At 39.6% G+C, this 23,719-nt stretch overlaps 1 protein-coding gene across 5 annotated transcripts in view; it reads left to right on the top strand.

The window, feature by feature from the left end:
• The window catches only part of PCSK5 (proprotein convertase subtilisin/kexin type 5), a 436,446-nt gene that overhangs the window by 102,331 nt on the left and 310,396 nt on the right, over positions 1-23,719 (top strand). For all 5 annotated transcript variants that reach the window (XR_011431390.1, XM_005604948.4, XM_014735411.3 and 2 more), the window contains exons 4-5: positions 16,222-16,365; positions 20,418-20,494. Coding sequence is in view for 4 of the 5 variants with exons in the window: in XM_005604948.4 (XP_005605005.1) it covers positions 16,222-16,365; positions 20,418-20,494 (221 nt within the window). In the remaining variant the exon portion in view is untranslated. The remainder of the gene's footprint in view (positions 1-16,221; positions 16,366-20,417; positions 20,495-23,719) is intronic.

The following is a 23,719-nucleotide window of genomic DNA, read 5'->3' as shown; positions in this document are numbered from 1 at the left end:
AGGATTTGACGTTTTTTAATAATAAGAAAAACATTTGCAATTACACTTGCTGGTGTAGGATAAAAATGACTTTGTCTTCTTGCTCGTTAGACCTCAGGGTCTGGAGAGAATCTCACCAGGTCGAAGAGGCGATCTTCTCTGTAGCTTCCTTTATTAAGTAGCTAATCAAATGTATTATGGGACCCTTCATCTTTTCTGAAGCATCTACTACTTGCCACAGTGGAAGAAGCGCTAGACATATTATTGGCGTTTCCAAGCAAAATGCTTCATTTTCTTTCAAGCAACTTTGTAGATTTTATCCTAATTTATGTCTTCAAGTGGACAATGAAAGCAAAGATGTCAGGTAGATTCAGGCAATTATTTTTATTCAGTCTAGAAGGAACACTATTAACACGGGCTTTTTAGTAGCTTTCTGAATTGATTTTGCTCATCATCAGAGGTGAGATTGTTTTTGCTTTGCGGTATAGATTTCTTTTTCTGTGGCTACATCATGGTAATAGTACATATCACATTCTTTATTGCTATAGGTTTTTTGTCTTAGGAAAGGTTTTGGTTTGAAATTTTTATTTGAAATGTGAAAATTTTTTCTGTTTTGCTTTGTTTTTTAATTTTAAATGGCAATAGGTCTGGAACCTCAATTTTGCTCCAACTTACTCTTCTAAGGCTGGAGTTTATTGCGTGATACTTATAAACATCTCTTTTCAAAATGAAATTTCTGTGTTCACTGAATAAAGGTCAGCTCACTAATAGCAAAATTGTAAAGAACTCAAGGTATAAATTTAATAACACGTTTCCCTTGATGTTATCTAAGGTATCTTTTTTATTTCCTTCGTAACTATTACCATACTCTCTAATTATATTGTTTGTCTCATTTGTCTATTTATTATCTACTCCAACTTGAATGAAAACTTTATGAAGGCCAGGCTGTATGCTTTCTCATTCCCCGAAGTAGACTCAGCATCTAGAAAGCATTTAATTAGTGTTGGTTGGAAAATTAGAAACAAACGAGTAAAACATAAGTGAATGAATGAAATGTTTTGACAGTTAACAGATGTAGAGAAACAGTAATGTAATTGCCATTCCTCTAGCTATTATGGGATAAAATCATTATACAATAGATATATGTCCTTTAGAAGGACTTGCAGATAAGTCAACTGGGACAAATAGACATTAATAACTAAATCTTACACGTAAGGTGAAAATTCTCCAGCTGTTCATGTGAACAAAGAAGCCGTCTTAAACTTCCATGTCAGTCAAGCCTTGATATGTCCAGTCCCAGTGGACCTCTGATGGCAGCTGCACCGGAGGCCCTGAGTGAGAACCACCCAGCTAAGCCTCGTCAACCAGAGAAATTTGAGCCGTAATAATTATTATTTTCAGCCATTAGGTTTTGGGGTAGTTGGTTTGTACTGGAAAGGAAAAAGAAAAAGTTGACAATATAAACTGCATTTATGGATACTAAGGAATTTTTCTCTTTTCCTAAGCACACCTTTTTTGTTCCATTATATAGCGGGCCTAGTTTTTGCTTATATAAAAACATATAGACTCAATTATACCTGAATGATTCATGTTACTAAGAAAAAGGAGAGATTTGTGGGTGTCAGAGTGGCAATTGTGTTGACAGAAAAGCAAAGGTGAATTCAGATTTTGTCTGCAACTAGTTATGACGGTGGCTTTTGACCACGCTGTCTCTTCTGATATGATCACTTAAGGTTAAGAAGAAGAATTTTGACACACTGAATAATATTATTCCCTCTTTTCACAGTTTTTATACCACAATTATTACAGGTTTCTTGTGGAGCTAGATGTATTTCGGGTAATGACTTCTTAGAGGGCCTGGCAAAAACCTTGAGAACCTCAGAATATTTAGAAAGTTGTCGGTAATCTCATATATCGAGAGAGAAACAAATTTAAAATCTGAAAAGACTATTTGAAATTCCACATCTCATTAATTTTTATATATAATTCCAACAAACTAACATCTTTCTTGTCCTTTAAAGGCATCTAGTTTAATGCCTTTTTTTGAGAAAAAAATTAAGGGAACCACTGTTAATGTTTAAGACCAAATTTCTGCTGCTCTGTGTTAACTTTAAACAAGTTAAATGTGTTCTATTTAGGAAAGTTCAAGTCGTTCTTATTCTGGAAAGGGATGAGCTACCTAACTGTTTTGGACATCACTTGAATATGCATGGCGTCACTGTTACGTAGATTTGATCCTCTCTTCCTCTTCCATCTCTCTGTATCCTCTTCTACCTATGTGTCATCTTTGTTCCTTGGTCTTGATTGAAAATATCCTTTGGGAGCATTTAATCTATGGGAGTTTGAGGGGTTGGCTTAGGGAAGTTGAAGTGGCTTTTACTAGAAAGGGGCATATCTTTCAATAAAAATTTGAGAAAAATCGAAATGTGATAGGACTTGTATTGTCTATTTGTTTGCTTTCTGTCCATCCTTTGTCCATCCATTTGTCTCCTTGTCCCTCTGTTTGTCCATCCACCTGTCCATCCATCCATCCATCCATCTATCCATCTATTTAAGAGAAAATGATTACGTGATAAAAACCTGGTTGCAAAATGAATGAGGGTTTGGGAGGATCTTGTATAAGTTTATTCCTGTTCTTCATTATTTTTTCAACTGAAAAATGGATTTTCCTCTCACCTGAAAAATAACAGCCTCTACCATTATGTTTCATGAGAATATTGCCATTCAGTTATCTTCAAATGATATTCAAATTCTTCCTCTCTGACCTTAAATGTCTCCCATATTAGAACAATTGTTTTCTAGCATTTTTTCGCAAACTTTCTTCTGTGATTTTGAAAAAATAAAAGTAGTGGGGCAGTTGATTGTGCTTGTCCAAACCATGCTGCGTCCTACTCATTTTAGAGAATGGGAAGAGTTCACTAATCTCTTAGCTCTCCTTCCTGAGATCCTGGTGAAAAAGAGGAGAGAGGAATTTCTGAGCCAGCTTTTTACAGAGTGGAGAGCAAGAGGGTGAAGATGTCTATGCAAGCAGAGTTTTGTAAGCAATGGAAACCAATAAATTACATTTTAGAAAAGAATGAGGTTTGCTTCTTGCTAATGTTCACATAATTATTAAATAATGCATCTCAGTTGTTTCTAAAATTCATTTTCATGAGCTGCAACGTAGGAATTGTTTCTTGGCTTTATAGGCACTTAGGGAAAACATTTTAATTGAGATCATTCCTAAGCAAACACAATTTACTAATTTACTAATTTGCACAATTTGGCAAAGAGTAGTGTATTAGGAATACTTGATTCTTGATTCATAGTCATCCAGGAAGAAAGTCATTTGGTAAAACTGAGTTTCTCCTCAACTCATGGAGAATTGACTACATGACCTAGAAGGAAAGACAATATTAAAGTCAAGCCATTGACCAAAAACCAGAGAAGAGTCAAGAAGTATTCACTTCTATCATGCCCTGTGTTGTTCCAAAGGAAACAGACCTGCACCCCTGAGCCCCTCTCCAGATGGGAGAAATTTCCCACCAGGCCTGTAAGGGGCTCATAGCTCACCTGTCACTAGGTTGCATCTTTTCTGACTTCTTCTGCCAAGGGTGTTGAACATCATTAGTGGCATATTAGCATAATCGGCACCCCCAAAGGAATGTCTTCTTCTCTTCTTGTATAATTCCTTGCGAAGTCTTCCATCCCTACACTTTTCCTATGTTATTTCTTGAATCTTTTCATTGGCAAAGTTGAATAGGCAGGTGCCGTATTATGAGCCGCTGTGTGGAAGACAAAGATTTCTAGATCTTATTTGAACCATTTCTATTATGTGTATTACATGTCTTAATTATGTAAATTATCTTCTTCTGCATTTTATCCCCAAATTTACTTTTGCCTTCTCTCTTAAATATCAATTCACAAATTATTGAGTATTTTTACTATGAACTCTAGAGGTTTTAAAGATACATAATGCAGACTCCATTACCACAAGTGGCTTGTAATTTTATTGGGAAGATAAAACCCGTATATAATCGGAGATTGCTCATTTGAGTCTGGATGGGGTAAGCGGAAGAACACTGGGCTTCCCGTGAAGGGAAGGCTTGAACGAATGTGCAGGGATCTTAGAATTTGCTTTAGAATCATATAATTGATACATTTAGGTGTCCTCGCTGCTCTTCCTCCCCAAGTACAGCCAAGCCTTCCTCTCTTCTAGATAAACTGCTTCAAATTGATGCACCGATTTTCTCCTACCTTTCTGATTGGACTGACTTCCCTTAGACTGATAACCTTGTATGTTAGTTGGCTTTTGCCGTATAAAAACCACCGCCAAAATTTTGTGGCTTAACACGACAGCAGTTTATTTATGATTCTGCATGTCTCCAGTTTGGGCCAAGCTCAGCTGGACAGTTCTCTGGTTTTATGTGGGCTCACTAATGTATCTGTGAGCCATTGTGGGTCGGCTAGGGGCTAGCTAGTCTAGTGTGGTTTTAGCTGGACAGCTTTTATCTGTTCCATGTGGTCTCTCATCTTCTAGCAGGCTGCCTTGGCTCGTTCACATGGCAGCCAGGAAGGATTACAAGAGAAAGGGTGTAACGGGGCACTGTCACTTCTACAATCTTTTGGCCAAAGCAAGTTGCCAGGCTAGCCCAGATTCGAAGGATGAAGAAAAAACCTCGTTGCTTAAGGGGAGAAATTGCCAGCACCATAGGTACAGGGAGTGGGGGAAAATTTTTGCCAATTTTTGCTATCAGTCATATCTGGTAGTGACCCCAAATTTTGCTAAGACCATCAAATGTACACACTCTATTTTGTCCCCAAGGATTTTTTAACTTTGAGTTAACAAATGGCACCAGACAGTGAATATTCACTGCCAGATTGTAGAGCAACTCAAAGACCAAGATGTTAGCACTTTATAGATGAAAAAAATTTGTGATGAGAAGTAGCATGATGCCAAAATTTTAGGAAGAATTCAGTTGTGGATCTGGGCAGAAAGAAACTTTAGATCCACATATCCAATTGCTACAGCCTACTCCTGTTTGGATGTTACTTCAATTTCCATATTTCTAACTCAGTGTTTTCATTCTCCAACTAAATTTTCTCCTCTTCTCTGTTTCTTTGCTTAGTAAGTGATCCTACAGTTTGCTGTATAGTCCAAGCCAGATATTTGATCATTCTTGATTCCTCTTTCACCATACTCATTCATTGTCATTAACAACACATATTTAGAATGCCTACTATGTATCATGTACTGTAGTTTCTGCTATTCCCACTAATCTACACCACTGTCGTCTCTCAACCACTACAACTGTCTCCCAATCAATTGGTCTCCATGCTTTCCTTCATGTTCTATGGAACCCACAGTGACTTTTTAAAACTCAATCCGGTCATTCAATTGGCATATAATTTTGCACTTCTACTATATGTTAGATACTGTAGATATAGAAATAAATAAGGCAAAATGGCAGCCTCCATGGAACTTACAGTCCAGTGTGGGAGACATACACTAGAGACAAACTGATTTGTAATACAATAGTTATGAGTGCTATGAAGAAATGGAAATCAGAGTCAAGGGTAGAGAATGACGGAGAATGCTGTTTCAGATAGATTGATTAGGGAAAGCCTCTCTTGGGAGGTGATATTTGAGCATAAGAGAGGGAGCCATGTGCTTCTCTGAGGAACATTCTAGTGTGAGAGAATAGCAAGTATCAAGACCTTGAGATGGGAGTGGGGTTGGGATGGAAGAGGACAGTAGTGGAATAGAGAGAGTAAGGATGAGAGGGGAGTCAAGAGGTCAGGGAGATGGCTTCCAATCAGGTCATGAAGCATTTTATAGACCACGGAACAGACTTGGGATATTAGAGTGAGGGAAAGTCATTGGAGCTTAGGAATTATTGGGAATATTTATTGAGAATACATCCAACATAGGTTACCATGATCACTTTTACTACCATATGGAGAACAGACTGTAGAGGAGTGAGAAGTGATAGTACCTTGAATCAGTGCGGAGCCATGAAGATGGTAGGAAGAAGTCAGGTTTAAGAAATATTTTGAAGGATTTGCTGATGGACGTTGGAGAAGGAGAGGAGCCATAGATGCCTTATACTGGTGTGGGGGAGATGGAGAGCCCTGGGCAGGAGCAGCTTTGTAGGAGCCAGAGGGGAAAGATTGTGTTTTTCTTTGAAATTAAGTTGGAGATGCATTTTAGACATCCAAATGCTATCAATCCCTGTCTTAAAACCCTTGAATGGGGACCGGCCCCGTGGCCGAGTGATTAAGTTCGCACACTCTGCTTTGGTGGCCTAGGGTTTCACAGGTTCGAATCCTGGGCGTGGACATGGCACCACTCATCAAGCCATGCTGAGGCAGCATCCCACATGCCACAACTAGAAGGACGCACAACTAAAAATGCACAACTACATACTGCGGGGCTTTGGGAGAAAAAGGAAAACTAAAATCTTTCAAAACAGAAACAAAAAACCCTTGAATGGTTTTACATCGAATTACAATAAAGCTCAAATTTAAAAAAAAATATGGCTTATAAGAATATTTACAGGCTTCTGGCCTGTGCTTACCTTTCCAGTCTCATCTCTTTCCATTTTTCTCATCTCTCGTCATCTCTTGCATCTGTATTCTCCAGCTATACTGAATTTCTTTCAGTTCCTTGAACACTCCAGTCTCTCTTTGATTATTCTATTCCCTTATCAAAAATAAATACATCCTTTTCATCCCCTGCTTGCCCTCTGGCTAGTCAACTCATATTTTGGGGGCTCAGTTTAAATGTCATTTTCTGGGGCTGGCCCCGTGGCCGAGTGGTTAAGTTCGCGCGCTCTGCTGCAGGCAGCCCAGTGTTTCGTTGGTTCGAATCCTGGGCACGGACATGGCACTGCTCATCAAACCACGGTAAGGCAGGGTCCCACATGCCACAACTAGAAGGACCCACAACGAAGAATATACAGCTATTTACCCGGGGGGCTTTGGAGAGAAAAAGGAAAAAAATAAAATCTTAAATAAATAAATGAATGAATGAATGAATGAATGTCATTTTCTCTAGGAAGTGTTCTCAGTCTTCCCACGCTTGTGCCTGACCAGGCTCCCTGTTCCACGGTACCCTGAGAACCCCCATTGTAATAGTTAACATGTGTTTTTGTAAAATTCCTTGTTTGTCACATAGACCAGACTTCAAGGACTTGAGCATAGGGACAGTGTCATGGTCAGTATAGTGACCAGAATGTAGTAAGTGCTTGTAAGTGTTAAGTAAGAAAAAATTGTTTTGAACGAAAGGGGGATAGATTGGAAGCATAAGATGGGTTAGAAAGGTTAAAAGCAGTGGGTCAGGGCCATGGTCTGAATTGCAAGGTGCTGTGAATAATGGAAGGATTTATGGAATAACTATAGGAACAAGAGAGAAGGAGACAGTGGTTTCCGACTCAGATTTCCAAAACCTGACTCAGTTTTTGGACCTGACGTATTTGAGACTCATGTAAACCCTGGCAGGTATAGTGGCCTATACATATCAAGGTAGGCTTAGTCTCAGTGTCTCAGAAATATCCAGAAAGTTTTAGAGGCCCTGGTTACCCTTTAGCAGCAAGGCCAGGTAAGATAGCTGCAACCAGTTCTCCAAACACTAAGATAAAACATGTAGAGATTCCTTACAGGAGACAATATTTGTTGGTTGGCTTATTGGTTTTTGCTTTGTTAAGTATTTTTAGGACTGAAAGTTTCTATTTCAAGATGTGTCAGGTTTGGAAAGATTCAAAGAAGATGACAAAATTTACAAATGAGAGAAATGTTGTTCACTTAACTAAATCCATGGATCATCCAGTTATCTTTTGGCTGCTCTGCTCAATTCCTTTTTTTCCTTCTGCTTTTAAAAGACTTTATTTTTTTTACAGCAGTTTTAACTTCAAAGCAAAATTGAGGGGAAGGTACAGAGATTTCCCATATACCTCCTGCCCCCACACGTGCATAGCCTCCCCATTATCAACCTCTCCTACCAGAGTGGTAGATGTCTTGCAGTTGATGAACCTGCATTGAAACATCATAATCATCCAACAAAATCCATCGTTTACATTAGGGTTCACTCTTGGTATTGTACATTCTCTGGGTTTGGACAAATGTGTAATGACATGTATCCATCATTATACTATCATATAGAGTATTTACACTGCCCTAAAATCCTCTGTGCTTTTCCTATTCATACCCTGATCCCCAAACCCTGGCAACCATTGATCTCTGTACCATCTCCATAGTTTTACCTCTTCCAGAATGTCATAGTTGGAATAATACAGTGTGTAACCTTTGCAGATTGGCTTCTTTCACTTAGTAATATGCATTTAAGGTTCCTCCATGTCTTTTTATGGCTTGAGAGCTTATTTCTTTCTGGTGCTCAATAATATTCCATTGTCTGGATGCACCACAGTTGATTTATCCATTTACCTACTGAAGCACATCTTGCTTGCTTTCAAGTTTTGGCGATTATGAATACAGCTGCTATGTCTATGTGCAGGTTTTTGTGTGGACATAAGTTTTCAACTCCTTTGATTAAATATCAAGGAGTGCAATTGCTGGATCGCATGGTAAGAGTATATTTAGTTTTGTAAGAAACCATCAAACTATCTTCCAAAGTGGCCACGCCATTTCACCTTCCCACCAGCAGTGAATGAGCTCCTGTTGCTCCATATCCCTGCCAGCTTTGGTGGTGTCAGTGTTCAGCATTTTGGCCATTCTAATAGGTGTGTAGCAGTATCTTGTTTTAATTTGCATTTCCCTAATGACGTATGATGTCTTGAACATCTTTTCATATGCCTATTTGTCATCTGTATATCTTTGGTGAGGTGTCTGTTCTCCCATTTTTAAATCAGGTTCTTTGTTTTCTTATTGTTGAGTTTAAGAGTACCTTGTATATTTTGGATAATAGTCCTTTATCAGATGTGTCTTTTGCAAATATTTTCTCCCAGTCTGTGGCTTGTCTTCTCATTCTCTTGACATTGTCTTTCACAGAGCAAGAGTTTTTAATTTTAATGAAGGCCAGCTTTTCAATTACTTCTTTCACAGATTGTGCCTTTGGTGTTGTATCTAAAAGGTCATCATCATTCCCAAAGTCATCTAGGATTTCTCCTATGTTATCTTCCAGGAGTTTTAGTTCTGCATTTGACATTTAGGTCTGTGATCCATTTGAGTTAATTTTTGTGAAGAGTGTAATGTCTGTGTCAATTCACTTTTTGCATGTGGATATCCAGTTGTTCCAGCACCATTTGTTGAAAAGACTATCTTTGGCCCATTGTGATACCAACCCTAGGTTCTTAAGCTCTCTGTGTAGCAGAAATTGACTAGAGGGCCAACCAAAATCTCAGACAAAGATTTATTGGGGCTTATGCTCAAGCACATGGGAGATGGCACAGGAGATGTGGCTCTCTAGCGGTTTTCTGAAGGGAGCTGTCCTGAGTCTTTTATGGGGTGAGGGGAGTGAACTAATGTCATGATTCTCCACCTCTAGAGGTGTCCTGCTTCCCTCTTCCTGGTGGTGGTGTCTTCACAGTGGCCCATCGGGGTTGTGGTCCCTGTGCCTGCCCAGTCGGTCCAACATGGCAGGTGTTGCTCAGGAAGGTCGTATAGTGGTCATCTCGAGGCTTTGTGCACATGCGGGAGTCAGGCTGACTGCTTGGAGGCAGTTTTGCGGTTGGAAGGTTGCTTATCTTGAATTCGGAAATAACTGGGCTTGGAGGCACCGGACCTGGTGGCTAAGGGTGAGGGGCAGAGTCCCTTCCCTATTCTGTATCAACTGTGTTACCTTTGCTCCTTGGTGAAAGATCAGTTAACTGTCCTGCCTCAATATCTTGAATCCTCAGTTATGAGTAGAATTTCAGGAATTGGATTTATTCTCATTTTTCTTTATATAGGCATATTTTGTACACCACAGTCTGTCTTCTAGCATCTACTATTTTCCGTTTTTTTTTTTTTTTTTCTGGTATTATATGGAACATCCCTAAAATTTTGTGAGAAATGATCCTTTGTCAAATTGATATTATAGTAGACGCAAACCATGGTTCTAGTGGAGTTGGAATACTGGTGAAAATGTGTAGAGTAAAACATGATGATTCGTTCATAGGAGGCCATTTGACCAATATGCCAGAAAATAACTGGAAGCTGTTCTATGCTCCTTCACTTCACCCCCAGTCTCCATCCACCAGCCGAGGCCCCCAGCCCCAAATGTAAAATATTCAGGTCATCTCAGCAATCCTTACAAATGATCAGTTGCCCCTTAAAGTTTGTCTAACCTATCTCTCCAGACAATAAAGAGAACCATCATCTCATTATTTTGTAGTAATCCATCTCTCTTTTTTTGTTTTAAACCAAGGTTGTCTTCTCTAAACTATTAGAAGCACTGATGCCTCCTATGAATGTGCTGCCATCAACAACAACTTGATCATAATAACAGCAGCCATTTGTTATATACTTTACCTTCTTTAATCTTGATAGCAATTCTCTGCATTCGAACTGCAGATTAGGTTTTAAGAATGTAGGTAACTAGACAAAGTCATATAGCTGGACAGTAGCAAGGTGGAATTTAACCTTTCCTCTTCCTGATTCCCCTAGCTAGAGTCTTTAGCTGCTATGCTGCATTTGATATTGTTGAAACATTCTGGGCTTCCTTGGGATTTCTGGAAAATTCACAAATTGAATAATCATCCTTGAATAATTGGACATTGAATCTGTTTTGGCCAAGGGCATTTTTTTTTTTTGGCGTGTGTGCCATAACAAAGGATTTGAAGTCCATCAAGTCAGCTCATAAATGTAGTAATTAATGTCTTAGAACTTCCCTAGCTTAATTTTGAAAAATCTGTGAAGGCATCTTCAGTTTTGGAGTCACAGAATCTCTACTTCATATATCCCAAGGAGAGTGCATCAGCTTATGGCCTCACAAAAGTCCAAAGTCCAATTTTTTTAGGTATCTTAGAGAAATAAAAGTTAAAGAAGGAAGATCTTGGGGCTGTCCTGGTGGCGCAGTGGTTAAGTTCGCACGTTCCGCTTCTCGGCAGCCCAGGGTTTGCCGGTTCGGATCCCAGGTGTGGACATGGCACCACTTGGTAAAAGCCATGCTGTGGCAGGCGTCCCACATATAAAATAGAGGAAGATGGGCATGAATGTTAGCTCAGGGCCAGTCTTCCTCAGCAAAAAGAGAAAGATTGGCAGTAGTTAGCTCAGGACTAATCTTCCTAAAAAAAAAAAAAAAAAAAAAGAAGGAAGATCTTGTCCAAATAGATGCAAGAGGAAGGAAAATTATTGTCTGAAACTGCAAAGGGGAGAACTAAGCCTAGGCACTTCCTAGTGGTCCCCACGTACTGAGAAGCAGATGTCAGACCCGTTGGAAGGGATGACTTCATCAGAAACGGGTCCCGACTACCAGTTGAGTGAGCCATTTCCAGTGGTATGCTGGAGCAGCCTTCTGACAGCTCATGAAATCTTCTTGTTACGCATTCAGGCATTTTGCAAGCGTGGTAGTTTAAAACTGGCCATGATGTGAGTATTTACACCATGGAAATTGGCAAACACTACAAAATCAATTCTTTCTTAAAAAAGAACTGATATACCAGCACATCATTGGCTGTTTAGTGAAGAAGTGAGCTCCCTGTCATTGAAACTATTCAAATAGAAACTTGGTGATTTCCTAAAAGGTGTGTTGCAATAAGTGGAATGAGGGAAAATTGGAATGTCTCTGAAGTCTTATCCAACTATGTTTCACCTTATCACGTGAACGCACTGATCACAGTGCTAAGGTCAGTGAAATGTCCAGTATTTGAATTTCTTTATTGGTGCTATCTTGTCCAGCATTCACTCCTTATCTGAATTTGCGTGTGTTTTGCTTTCCTCTAAGCCCTTTCTGTTTCAATTTTTAACAGTTGAAGAGTTTCTGTGGTCTGGTGTCAGATTGCTTGGTTTTGAATCCTAATTCTACTATTGACCAGCTGTTTGAACTCTAGAAGTGCACCTAGACTGATAAGTCTCATTTTCTTTATCTGTTAAAAGCAGATGATAAAAGTAAAAGTACGTCTCTCAAATAGTTCTGAGTCTTAAATGAAGCCGGTCCATATAAAAGTGATTAGTACAATGCTTGGCCTTCTAAGGATCTAGTAGATGTCAGTTATATTTCCATGTAAGAGAGTATCAATTCTATTTTTTTCAATTTCTTAGAGCTCTTGGACCCAAAATTTTATGAAGAATTTCAAGTGTATATACATTTTACTAAGTGGACTAGATATGTTTCTGAATTTATCTGTAGAACAGATTTCCTGTATATTTAATTCTGCTTTCTTATTACATCGTATAGTCAGAGATTTAGTCTTCTGAGCCACTGTATCAATAACAATGAACAACAGATGTTTTCAGTGTTAGGCTATTGGCAGCTTATAAACTGGCAGATCATTGGAGACCCTCAGAACTCGGAGAAGTTTAAAAAGAATGACATTGAGGGTTTTTTCCTCCTAGTCTGAAGAAAATGATGATGAGAACATAACAAAGGTGTTTATTTTGGGTATAAACTGTTCTTTCGTTAGGCAAACACTGTGATATGTTTATGAAGACACAAGAGAAGTGGACACACCCAGAGTGGTTTATAGCAGAATAGCTCATAACCCTGGTATGGAAAACTCTGTTTCTAGAACTCACAGAACAGTCTCTTTAAAATTTCATTTCTAAAAGGAATAAAAGCTTTTATGGATAAAGAAGTGGGAGTCCTAGGTGGTAACCATTGTTTCTGCAGATATTTTCCATTTTGTGTCATTTCTAAATACTTACTCATCTGTGCATCGACCATCATTGAAATACAGTACATTATTGAGAACTGAAGGTACCTACATTTACTATAAATATTTATCTTGCATACACTGTGCACATATGTGGTTTTCATCAGCTTCAAATATGCTGGAAGTTTCTGACTGCCCCCTTTTGTGAATACCAGTCTGTGGACTGCATATGTGGTAACACAATCCAGAAACTAGTCTTCAGTTCTAGCTCTGTCAGAGATCTCAACTTGCTTGACCGTGTGTGAGGGAACCACGCCTAGCATGTGTTCCTTTTGCCTTTGAGTGCTACTGTCACACAGATTCCTGTCAAGTAAATAGAGCTCAGTTTAAAGACCATTTTGATCAGGCACGTGAGGAAATGATTAACTCATTCTCTTTGGTCATTGTTGACTGGCATCAATATTTTCCACAGTCTTTGCTCTTCGGGTATCTTGGGTATCTAAACAACTATACTAGAAACAACTATATTAGAAACACATTTGGAAGCATGGACCACTTGAAATACACGTTAAAAATCTAAGGTTCACATTCAGGATTTAGGGTTCTGATTTAAGGGTCCTCTAGCCTTATTATTAACTTACAAGAAACACACCAGGCTCTGATCATCTTTTCCTTTGACATTTTGGTTACCTACTCTGTTAGATTATCCAAATGAAAGTATCAACTGGTTGTTTCTTCTTCCCATTCCAGCAATACCATGTTGGTGGATGAAAAGAAAAAAGGTGGTACAAAAACATTTAATGGTAAAGTCAGATTCAAGAGAAGCAGAAGAAAGAAACCTAATTGCTGCACTTTTAACACACATGTTTTCCATAGACGGCTGGTTTTCTTCAATTTTCATAATTACAATTTCAGGCAGCATCTCTCTACTCCAGTACGGTTATCCCATTTGTGGGTTACCCATTTCCTGTGCATTTCCTTCCTCCGGCCCACCTCTTGGCCACATGAACATTACTGCATGTCACAAACGATACCACAGGTGGCCAGAGCAGGTTTTGAAAAAGAAAAAATGAAATGGAAATCTGTCAAAGTTACTTTGTGTTAAATTAAAATATTTGGTCAGGAAAGGCCCAAACTCTTGGCCAGAATGAGACTTCTGAAAAACGTAGAAATTTCAGAAATCCACCCTATTTCTCTCATGATCGTCTCTGTTAACCAAGCATTAGCTGGCGTGATATTGCTGAAGTGGTTGGAACAGTAAACATAACGGCAGGTTTGAACTTGGAAATGTAGTGAAGATATACTCTCATTTCTGCTGTGTAATTAATTAACCAATGTTTACTGAAGTCCTAGGTTAGACTTAGTTCTAGGGGCTCGTAATCAAGGAGACAAAATTCACGCACAAGATTCAGCAGTCAACAACAGTTCAGCAGAATTCAGTGAGTAGGGGTTGGATTGTGTAGAACAGAGTGTGTGTGTGTGTGTGTGTGTGTGTGTGTTGCCTAAGTTCATGGAAGGGGAAGAGACAGACAGAAGGCTGGAGAACTCAAGAAGACTTTGTAGGAGGAAGTAGGACCTGAGCTGTGCCTGGAAAACTGAGGAGAGATGGGGAGAGTAGAATTTGGATCAGCGGAGGACAGAGTACAGTAGTAGAGTGTGTGTTGGCCTGAAGTGCCAGAAAGAAGTCAAGAAGGTGGGAGAAAGATGCAAATGTTCATAAAGCATTCTCTATTCTCTATGAAACTGGTATTATCTGTGATGAAAAATGGGTACACTCTTTGTTAGAATGAATCCCTGAAACTACTCCTGTGTTTATACCATTCAACAAAGGCAGTCTCATTTGGGGAATAAATTAATCAACAAATTCATGTTAGGGGGCGTTAGAGGCGTCTGTCACTAGTTAGCATCTGATTTTGAGGGGCAAAGTTTGGAAAGAGATGAGCTTCCATTTAGGTTGTACTTAGAATAAAAGCCAAGTCGGGGCTACAATGCCCTAGATGATCTGACCTCACTTCCCCTTCTAGTGGGCTTCTTGCCGTTCTCCCTCATTCACTAGGATTCAGCAATACCCCGCCTTCTTTCTCTTTCTTCAGTGTGCTAAGCCCTGTCCCTCCTTACAGTCTTTGCATTTGTTGTGTCCTCTGCCAAGACGCTTGTCTCCGGCTCTTGGGCAGACCAACTCTTTCTCATCAGTCATGTCTCAGCTGACATTTCACTGTCTCAGAGACTGGAGTCTTTCTGACCACAAAAGTGTCACTAAAGTGGTGTGCTCAGACCCCTGCATTCACCATGGTATCGCCATCTGTAATTCTGTAAAACATAGGAGTGCTCCAAGTGGTCTCATTTGTTTATTTATTTATTATCTGTACCTCCTCTTTAGAGGGGTCATCAGGACAGGGACCTTGTTCACTGCCATATCCCAGCACATAGTAGGTGCTTGATGAAATATGTGTTGGATGAATCAATGGCAGTGGGGTCTCCATCATGCTTAGCGCATACAAAGCTCACATTCTCTTCCGCTCCCGAAGTGCTAAACTGTTACAGAGCAGGAAGAAAGTAGTGAATGGTGAAAGACCTGGGGTGGCTCTGTTGCTATGGCATTATGTTACAGCACATTTCTCTCCCTTTGTTCGTCTGCTGAGTCTTAAGAACCTGGAAAACACACCACTTAGAGGGATATTTCAAAGAGATGGACTTTGAAGGAACAGTTGTGTAGGTTGGACAAAGGCTAGTAAATTATATCAGGAAAAGCTACTGGTTTAATTCATTTCTCAATATGTTTGTGTGTTGTCGCCATTGTGGAATGAAATGACTACTCATAATGAGCTAAGGTTCAATGTTTCTATATAAACCTTGAAGCCCTCACATGCATTTTCCTGCGGAGGTCACCTTTCTGTACTTGACACTATTCTTCTTTCCCTTCTCAAAGTAGCCCTGAATGAGTGTTGACCCCCTACAAACTATGGTCCAACAGCCATTGTTACTCTATTGAAGGAAGTTTGAAGAAGCTGTTATTATTTCTCGTTCATGGGTTTCTCACAGCAGCACACCACTGGCTGACACTGCCTGAGTTAGCTCTTTGTAGCTGAATCAGCTTCTAGGTACCTGGTGAAGAAATCATAAGGCTTTGTTCTTCAGTTACTTAGTTTGGATTTATAAATGAAATGCTACATAATGCCTTTTTATGTGTCAATAATATACACTAACAATAAAATGATGCATCCGTTATTCTGTTGTTGAGATATACTTCATTTTATTATGTTTTCCCAAAGGATCTATGATATTAGAACAGGGCAGAGCTAGCAGAAGAGACTTCTATTTCGCTTGCCTTCCCCACATCTATCCTTCCCACCTCCCCTTGTGATCCTGCTGGAGTCTCCTGTGTCCTTCTACTCAACCAGGCAGTCCACCAAATTTTTGTTAATTTAATGCATTATCTTAACAAGTAGGTAATTCTCTCATCTCTTCACTATTGAGTAACTGCAAAGTCCACTTCTCCCTCTTCCTCCTTTAGCATTGCAGTGACAACACGCATCCTTGCCAATCGGACATGAATATTGAAGGCGCCTGGAAGAGAGGCTACACGGGAAAGAACATTGTGGTCACCATCCTGGACGACGGCATTGAGAGAACCCATCCGGATCTGATGCAGAACTATGTGAGTGTTTGCTGTGGTCAGAACACCTTCCCTCCTTGGAAGCAAGGGAGCTCATGTTAGGATTATCAAAAAGGGGGAACTAACACGTACAATAGGTTCTGCGCGCTGCTCGCATCTTGTGAAAGATGTGCTCTCGGAGTACAGGAAGCGTGAGATAATGATTTCAACTCTCATGCTTCTGATGTTCTGATGACAGAAAGCAGGTGATACAGTAGCAGAAACCCCACCACCAACACCATCTGCTACTGATGACAACTGCTCTTCTCAACAGTTCATCCAGGCAGCCAGACAACATTCTTTGTTTCTTTCATGGAGAAAAGTGTACTCAGAACTTTTCTCAAGGTATTCTGCTGTTCTCTTTCTCTCTCTGCCTCTCCTTTTTAAAGTACAGTGCTGATCAGCCTCCCAGTAGTCCTTAGGAATCAGTCAATTCCCTTTCTTAAGAAAGAACCATGATTCCAGGACTTAGAAAGAACAGAAGATGAGCCCAAGATCACAGAGCAAGCGAAAGTGCTGAAGCTCCGTGCTTTCATTGAAAACCATGGTCTTGATACCCGGTGCTCAGTGTGTTGGTAGCCTGTTCCTGGACACAGGGGTCAGTTTCTGCCCCTAGAGCCTCTGGGTCCCCTCTTTCCCTGTGATATTCACTGCCCGGAAATGTGTCAATGACCCCTGTGTCCTCTGTTCTCCAAACTGATCCCTTCCATCGGCTTCTCCTCCTTAAGTTGGGTTAAAAGTGTCATAATTATCTCCCAATATGCTGTCTTCTATCTGTTGCTAATTTGTGTTTCCTGACACCTTGGTGTTCTCCCTAAAATATTTATCTTGTTTCTAAAGAGCCTGCAATGACTCCCTATTATCTGCAGATAAAACTCTGATCCCCATGAGAGCTCAGCGGAAACTCCTCATGGATCCCGCATACACCCATGTCTCCTGAATTCTCTAACTTCTTTTCTGTTGACAACTATTTCCACCCAGGAACAATGATATTGCTGCAAACCCACTTAAACTGCACTCACTTTTACCCATGTCCCTCTCTGTTCCTCCGTGGTTCCTTTTAATTCCCAAATTTTGGCTGCATGAGTTTTCCTAAATTGTATTTCACGTTGGTATTGAAAAAAATTGATCTTAAATTGGATGATGTTCTATCAGCTTACAAGTTTCTCTTATATTCTGGAAAATATAAGCAGCTCTAAATCACAGTGAAGCCCACTTCCCTTTACAGGACTCATATTGACCCTTTAGGAGGAAAGTCATAGATCAGGCGGGAAGCTTTGCCCTCTGTTTAAGGAGGGGCCCCACAGAAAACCCCGGGCTATAACTGGGAAGACACATCTCCTCAAATTTTTCTCTTCTATATTCCACTTCATGGTCATTAAGGGAGGGTCTTCAGCAAGCCCAGCCCATCCCACTGTGCCCTGAGCCAGCAGAGAATTGTGAGATGTGCCCTGCCCATTGGTTCCCTCTGCACATCCGCACAGAGGAGTTGCCATCCTAGCGTGCCCACTGCCTCTCTCTGCTGTTTGCTCCTCAGTAACTGCTGGATACCCCAGTGGCCCTGAGGGGTGTTGTCCTGGCCTTACTCAGAGTGGATGTGGCCTTTTCCTTAAGGACAAGAGTCACAGAAAGGGACACGATGTCCTGTTGAATTCTGATCTCTCTGTCTCTCTGTCCGTCTCTTTCACTGACAGTCTTCGGCATGGGAAGGCTTAATTTCTCTGCACAATGGGAATCACTGTGTGTGTCTGTCTCTGTGACCTTCTCGTCTCTGGCCTCGCACCTACTGCTTCAGCTTCTCATGAAACCATTTAGGTAGAAATTGCTGTAAAGTCTCTCGAATGTTTCTTTCTTATTTGCTCAATCTCACTTATTTCATGACACTTAATCTCTCTTAATTTTCCTTTTGTCACTAACCTGAAAAGACTCCATTTTATCTTTGCAAGTAAAATACTTCCAAGTCACTTCCTCGGCACATCAGAAGCTACCACTGGCGCACACAGTCACCCATATTTCTGACCCACAAAGACCTTCCTTCACCAGTCACACCCATTATCGTATTACATTTCCATCGACTTCAACTACTTTTCCTTGCAATAGTCTATTCTGTTGCCCATTTTGTTTCAAAAATTCAGCCAAGAAACTTCACAAAATTAATTTTTTACAATGAAATATTGAAACAGTTTTCCCTGAACTAGGTGATTTTCCCTAAGGTTAAAAAAAAAAGAGGGACCGCAAATTCATTTAGTTCTCGTTTGAACAAAACATTCAAGTGGCTGCTCTCAGCCTGCCTCCAAGCACACTCAGATAAACCTGGATCTCTTCACAGCACAGAATCTTAGAGCTGAAAAGGGAACTTCAGCTCAATCTCTTCATTTGATAAGGTAGAAACTGAGGCCTGAAAACTAAAGCGAGTTGGCCAAGGTTATATAAAGCACAGAACTGTGGCTACTCATCTCCTAGCAAAGAAGTCTTTCTTGTCATATGTGAAGAGATTTTTTTTAATGGGGTGTTCTGCTCCCCACTATATAGGAATGTATTTGATTAAATACAAATAGCTTTAACCTAATTGTGATTGCATTCTTCACCTTTTTTCTTTTTTTTCCCCTTTGAAAGAAAATTCTCCATAATTTATCTGTGTAATTAGCAGTACTGGTGCCCTCTCAGTTCTCCTAGAGAAAATCATGTTGGATGGAGTGTCAGATGGCCTGGGTTTCAGTCTTGGTCCCACAGGCAGTTCGGTGGTCTTCTGCTTCCTTTTTTTTTAAAAAAAAAACTTTAAAAACTATTTTTTTAATTAGTTTATTGCAGTAACATTGGTTTAACATTATATAAATTTCAGGTGTACATCATTATATTTTGACTTGTGTATAGACAACATCATGGTCACCCCCAGAAGTCTAGGTGCCATCTGTCACCATACATATGTGCCCCTTTATCCTTTTTTGCCCTCCCCCCTCCCCCTTCCCCCTGGTAACCACCAATCTGTAAAATTGGTAAGTTACACTAGAGACACGCCCTTTGTGCCATAATGCCCACTAAGGGCAGCTGCAGGGCCCCCTCTGTATGGGAAGAAGCGACTTACCACCTTTATATGAAATATGTATTTTGCTTAATTCCCCCAAACATTTCTGACTTTGTATATTACAAATTATTTTCAGAAACAAGAGGCTTCAATAAAGATGGAAAACAAAGACAGCATTTGTTTTCACTAAAACTGATGGGGAATTATCATAAAGCATCTGAAAATTCAAATCGTCCTAAATTCGTTCTATCTAGTGACATAAATTTGAATGATGGAACAATTCAGTAAGTTCTTCTTAGTAATTTGGAGATTTTCACAATCATTTTTAAAAGCAAACTATTAAACCCAACTTTGGTTTCAGAGACACTTTGGCCTCATTTTGAAACCCTGGCGTATAATAAAACTGTTCATTAATTTGGTTGGGGCAAAAGGCCATCAGCCTTAGTAAGAAGTCTGAACTGTAGACTCTTTTATAGTAGATTAAACATCTGAAACCAGACAAGTATTGTCTAATGCAGGTCCCAAGATACCTGATATAGTAAATTTCTAACACTGATTTTTAATTGGCTTGCCAATTATTCATGAATGATTTTTGTCTTCAGAAAAACGTTTGAATTATGATAAGGAATTTGCACACTCAGGAAATGAAGTAAGGAATAGATGGAGAGTCCATGGAGAATAACTCACTTTCCTGTGGGTACTACAGGAGTCCTTCACAGAAAAGGTGGTAATTGAGGACATCTTTGCAGGAATTGGGTAAGGGGCCTGTTCTAGGTATGAGGGAAAAAGTGCTGGCAAGAGTGGACTGGACACTTCTTTGGTCCGTGGAGAGTATTTTTTCCCCTTAAGGGGTAAAAACACAACATGGATTATTACTGAACGTGGCATCCTGACACCACCGAACCATGAGTGTATTATTTAACATAATTACTCTTGCAGAAATGTGTTTAAGAATGCATGAGCCTTCGGGTTACTGGCTAATTAATGAATGTCCGTCTCCTTTCCCTTGCTCTCTCCTCTGTGGCCATAGGATGCTCTGGCAAGTTGTGACGTGAATGGGAATGACTTGGATCCAATGCCTCGTTATGATGCAAGCAACGAGAACAAGTAAGGCTCAAGTGAGGAGTGGCTGGCGTGTGGCTGGCAAGGAGCTTTGTTTTCTGCTCTTGCTGAGGGAAGTAATTTTTTTTTTCTTAGAAATCCTTGGTAACAAACGATCCCTAATTTGCTCCAAGATAAACAAGTCTCTCTCCACTGAAGCTTCTTGGTAATAAAAAGGGGTGGTTGACGAAATAAGAATGGTTGCAGAGAGAACTCTGGGGAATGACTCAGCATTTCCAGATCTTAAGGGTGCAGCTGGGGAATATTGCCCCTCATGTGGTAATTGGCTCATGACCCATTTGTTGAGGATGAGGGTGCTAAAGGGAGAGGCTAAACAAAGTACCCCCAAAAAGAGTTACTTTATTTTGTTAAATTCAGTAAATATCATTGAATACTGTGCTTGAGGTCTCTGCCAATTCCTATTGTTGCTGCTGCTTTTCTCCCGTCTCCTCTGTAGTGAATGTGTCTCCTACTGATACACCTGAAATGCCTGTGAGGTTTGCCACGTGTGGAGCACGTTGCCTTTCTTATCTCCACAGTCAAGAGCCATAGAAACCCATTTAACCACATTTACACTTTCCAGTTAGTACAGTAGTTTTTGTGAAAGCAAGTGAAAATGCACCTCCATTTGATAACATAAAATATCCTAACATTCCTCAGAAAGTAAATGGGAATGCTTTTTTAGGTTTATGATGACCCAGATTCTCTAAAAGGTTAGTAGATATTTCTAATCTCTAGATCACATTAACTTTTTTCCTTTTACTGCAAAGCTTCTCTAGGATAATGCTGTGATTTAGATACTATAACTTGAAATTTTATTTACATGGTTTAGTTTGAGATCGCAGAAGTTTCAAAGAGAGGTGTTTTGCCCACTTATTATGTACTATTTCCAGTCTGTGTTCTTCTTTCGGGAAAAATTTCTCAGCTAGTATTATTTGATTAAAGAAGTCACTAAGTTTAGCTTAAAAAAACAACCTAGATAATTATGACTGTGCATCGATTTTTTTCTTTCTTTCTCTTTTTACCATCTACAAAGAAGCTTCAAAATGTTACTGTGGAAAATATGCTGTTTGTTAATATTAACAACTGAGTGTTGTGAGTGGTGAAAGTATTAATGTGCAAATTAATGTAGATAGAATTTTCCAGAACTTTCTAACAAAAAGAGAAAGAGATCTAAATTAAAATGGATACTTTTCTTTTAGAACTGTTCATTAGTGTCTAGATTACACGGTTTAAAGTTATAGTGAATTTCACACAAAGGCTTATAATTTGAGACAATCCGTGCTAATGCATTCAACCTAATTTGCAAACTAGCGTGAAACACTGAGGAAGAAACTTGAAGCTTCAGTACTTAAAAGTCACCACTGATAAATTTCAATATGTAATCCATTCTGCTATAATGCAATATATGCATTCCCACAAATACTCTTACTCTGCAAAATCTAAAGCCACGGAATAATAAGAAAATGAAGTAGGGGCTCAACACTAAAAATCTTCACCAGTGACACAAACACGAAGATCATAGGGACCTATTAAAAATAATAGCCCAGTTTTATCCATGTTAAATGGTTAAGAAATGTATAAAATTATAATAACTGTGGCACTTTATGTTGAAAAAGACATGAAGTTTGCTTGTGCAAGCGTGTGCCCATTATGTCTACTCCTACTCACAGGCCTGACGTTCTGTATGCAAGAGAAAAAGAGTAAGAGGAAATAAGAGATGAAGATTAAAATCTTAAAGAAGAGCACAGAATAGAGAGGAAAATTATGAAATAGCTTGAGAGGAAAGGGGAAAATTAAGCAGAATGGAGGACACCTCCCAGGATGGCTTTCGGAAGTGTGGCAGCTTGCAAGTTACTGTGAAGAAGGAGGAGGATTACCTAAAATCAAAGAGGAGATAGCCACACAGATGTGGACAAGTGTGGACCGTTGTGCTCCTGAGGACGATAGTAACTCTGTGGGTTTTGTGTCTTCCTACCAGGCTCAGTACAGCTAGGTGTTTTCTACATTCACCTAGAGTTTTGGGGACAAAATTGCGCATAAACAAATGCAAATTTTGCGTTATGCTCAAATTCTTCTCTAATATATCAATGGTATTGGAAAAAATTCATATTTTCAGGGCAAATGTTATAGGAGAACTGACTATACTACGTTCGCTGACTTTTCATAGGCTCCCTTTTAAAAACTGTGTTCTTTGTGAAGATTCCTTTTAAACTTGGCTGCTTCCCAAGACGTTTGTTCAAGAAGCATCACCGTGGTCCCACTCACTCTGGGCTATTCTAGTGTGTCCTGTTTCGCCCCGTTCTAAGCACTGTCCATGGTTCTTGGAGTACAGTGTGGGTTTGATTGATTATTGGAGGATGCAGGTATTGTTCCTGTCTTGACAGTGAAAGATGGCATTTTCAGAGGTGCAACACCAGCAGTCCATACCAGTCACCTGGGACATCAGGTGTCCCTTTATATCTTCTCAATAGTTGATGCCTGATTTTTTTTTTTTGGCCAACCACAAGCTTATATTCAGGCATTTAGGGTTAAAGTATCCTCTCTGCTCACTAGACCATAACTATAGGTATGATTGATGGATCTGTCTTTAAGCGTGCATCCAGAGACAGATAAAATCTGTTTGAATAGATGTCACCTGGCCTCAGGAAATAAGAGTGGGTTTGTAGTTTAGAAAAGTTGGCTTTTAGCCTTGGTTCTCCTTGATTAGTTTTATGGTCTTTGGGTCTAACTACTCTGAGCTTTAGTTACTTGTTTTTAATCTCTAAAATAGGCATAATAATACCTCTAAAGAGTAGCAATAAAGTTTGTAAAACACCAAGCATACTGCTGACTATGTAATAGGTGCTAGATAATTATAGCTATAATTATAATTGCGTTCTCTTCCCATATCCAGTTCTTGAGAAATAATCAGTTAAAAATTATAAGTATCTCAAAATATACATGCCAATGGCCATTTCAAATTTAAATTAAGACTTGGAGGTCTTTGTGTATTTCCAAGGTTAGAGGTTTGGATAGGTCTTTTTGCTTCTTTAGGATCTGAGAGCTATGAATCGTTCAATCTACAGTAAATCTGCTTTTCTTTAATTCCATTTCCCCATCTCCCGCAGTGGAGCAGGAGTCCTTGAATTTAATGTAAGATAGCGAAGAGGAGGAATTTCTAATCATCATCAGAATGGGGAAGTTGAGGCATATTCTAGGCAAGGGTCTCCTCATTGTACAATCTGACCA

This window comes from Equus caballus, chromosome 23 (genome assembly GCF_041296265.1).
Source record: "Equus caballus isolate H_3958 breed thoroughbred chromosome 23, TB-T2T, whole genome shotgun sequence".
Classification (NCBI taxonomy): domain Eukaryota; kingdom Metazoa; phylum Chordata; class Mammalia; order Perissodactyla; family Equidae; genus Equus; species Equus caballus.
Note: the sequence above shows the minus strand (reverse complement) of the source record. Positions and strands in the feature narration are given on the sequence as shown.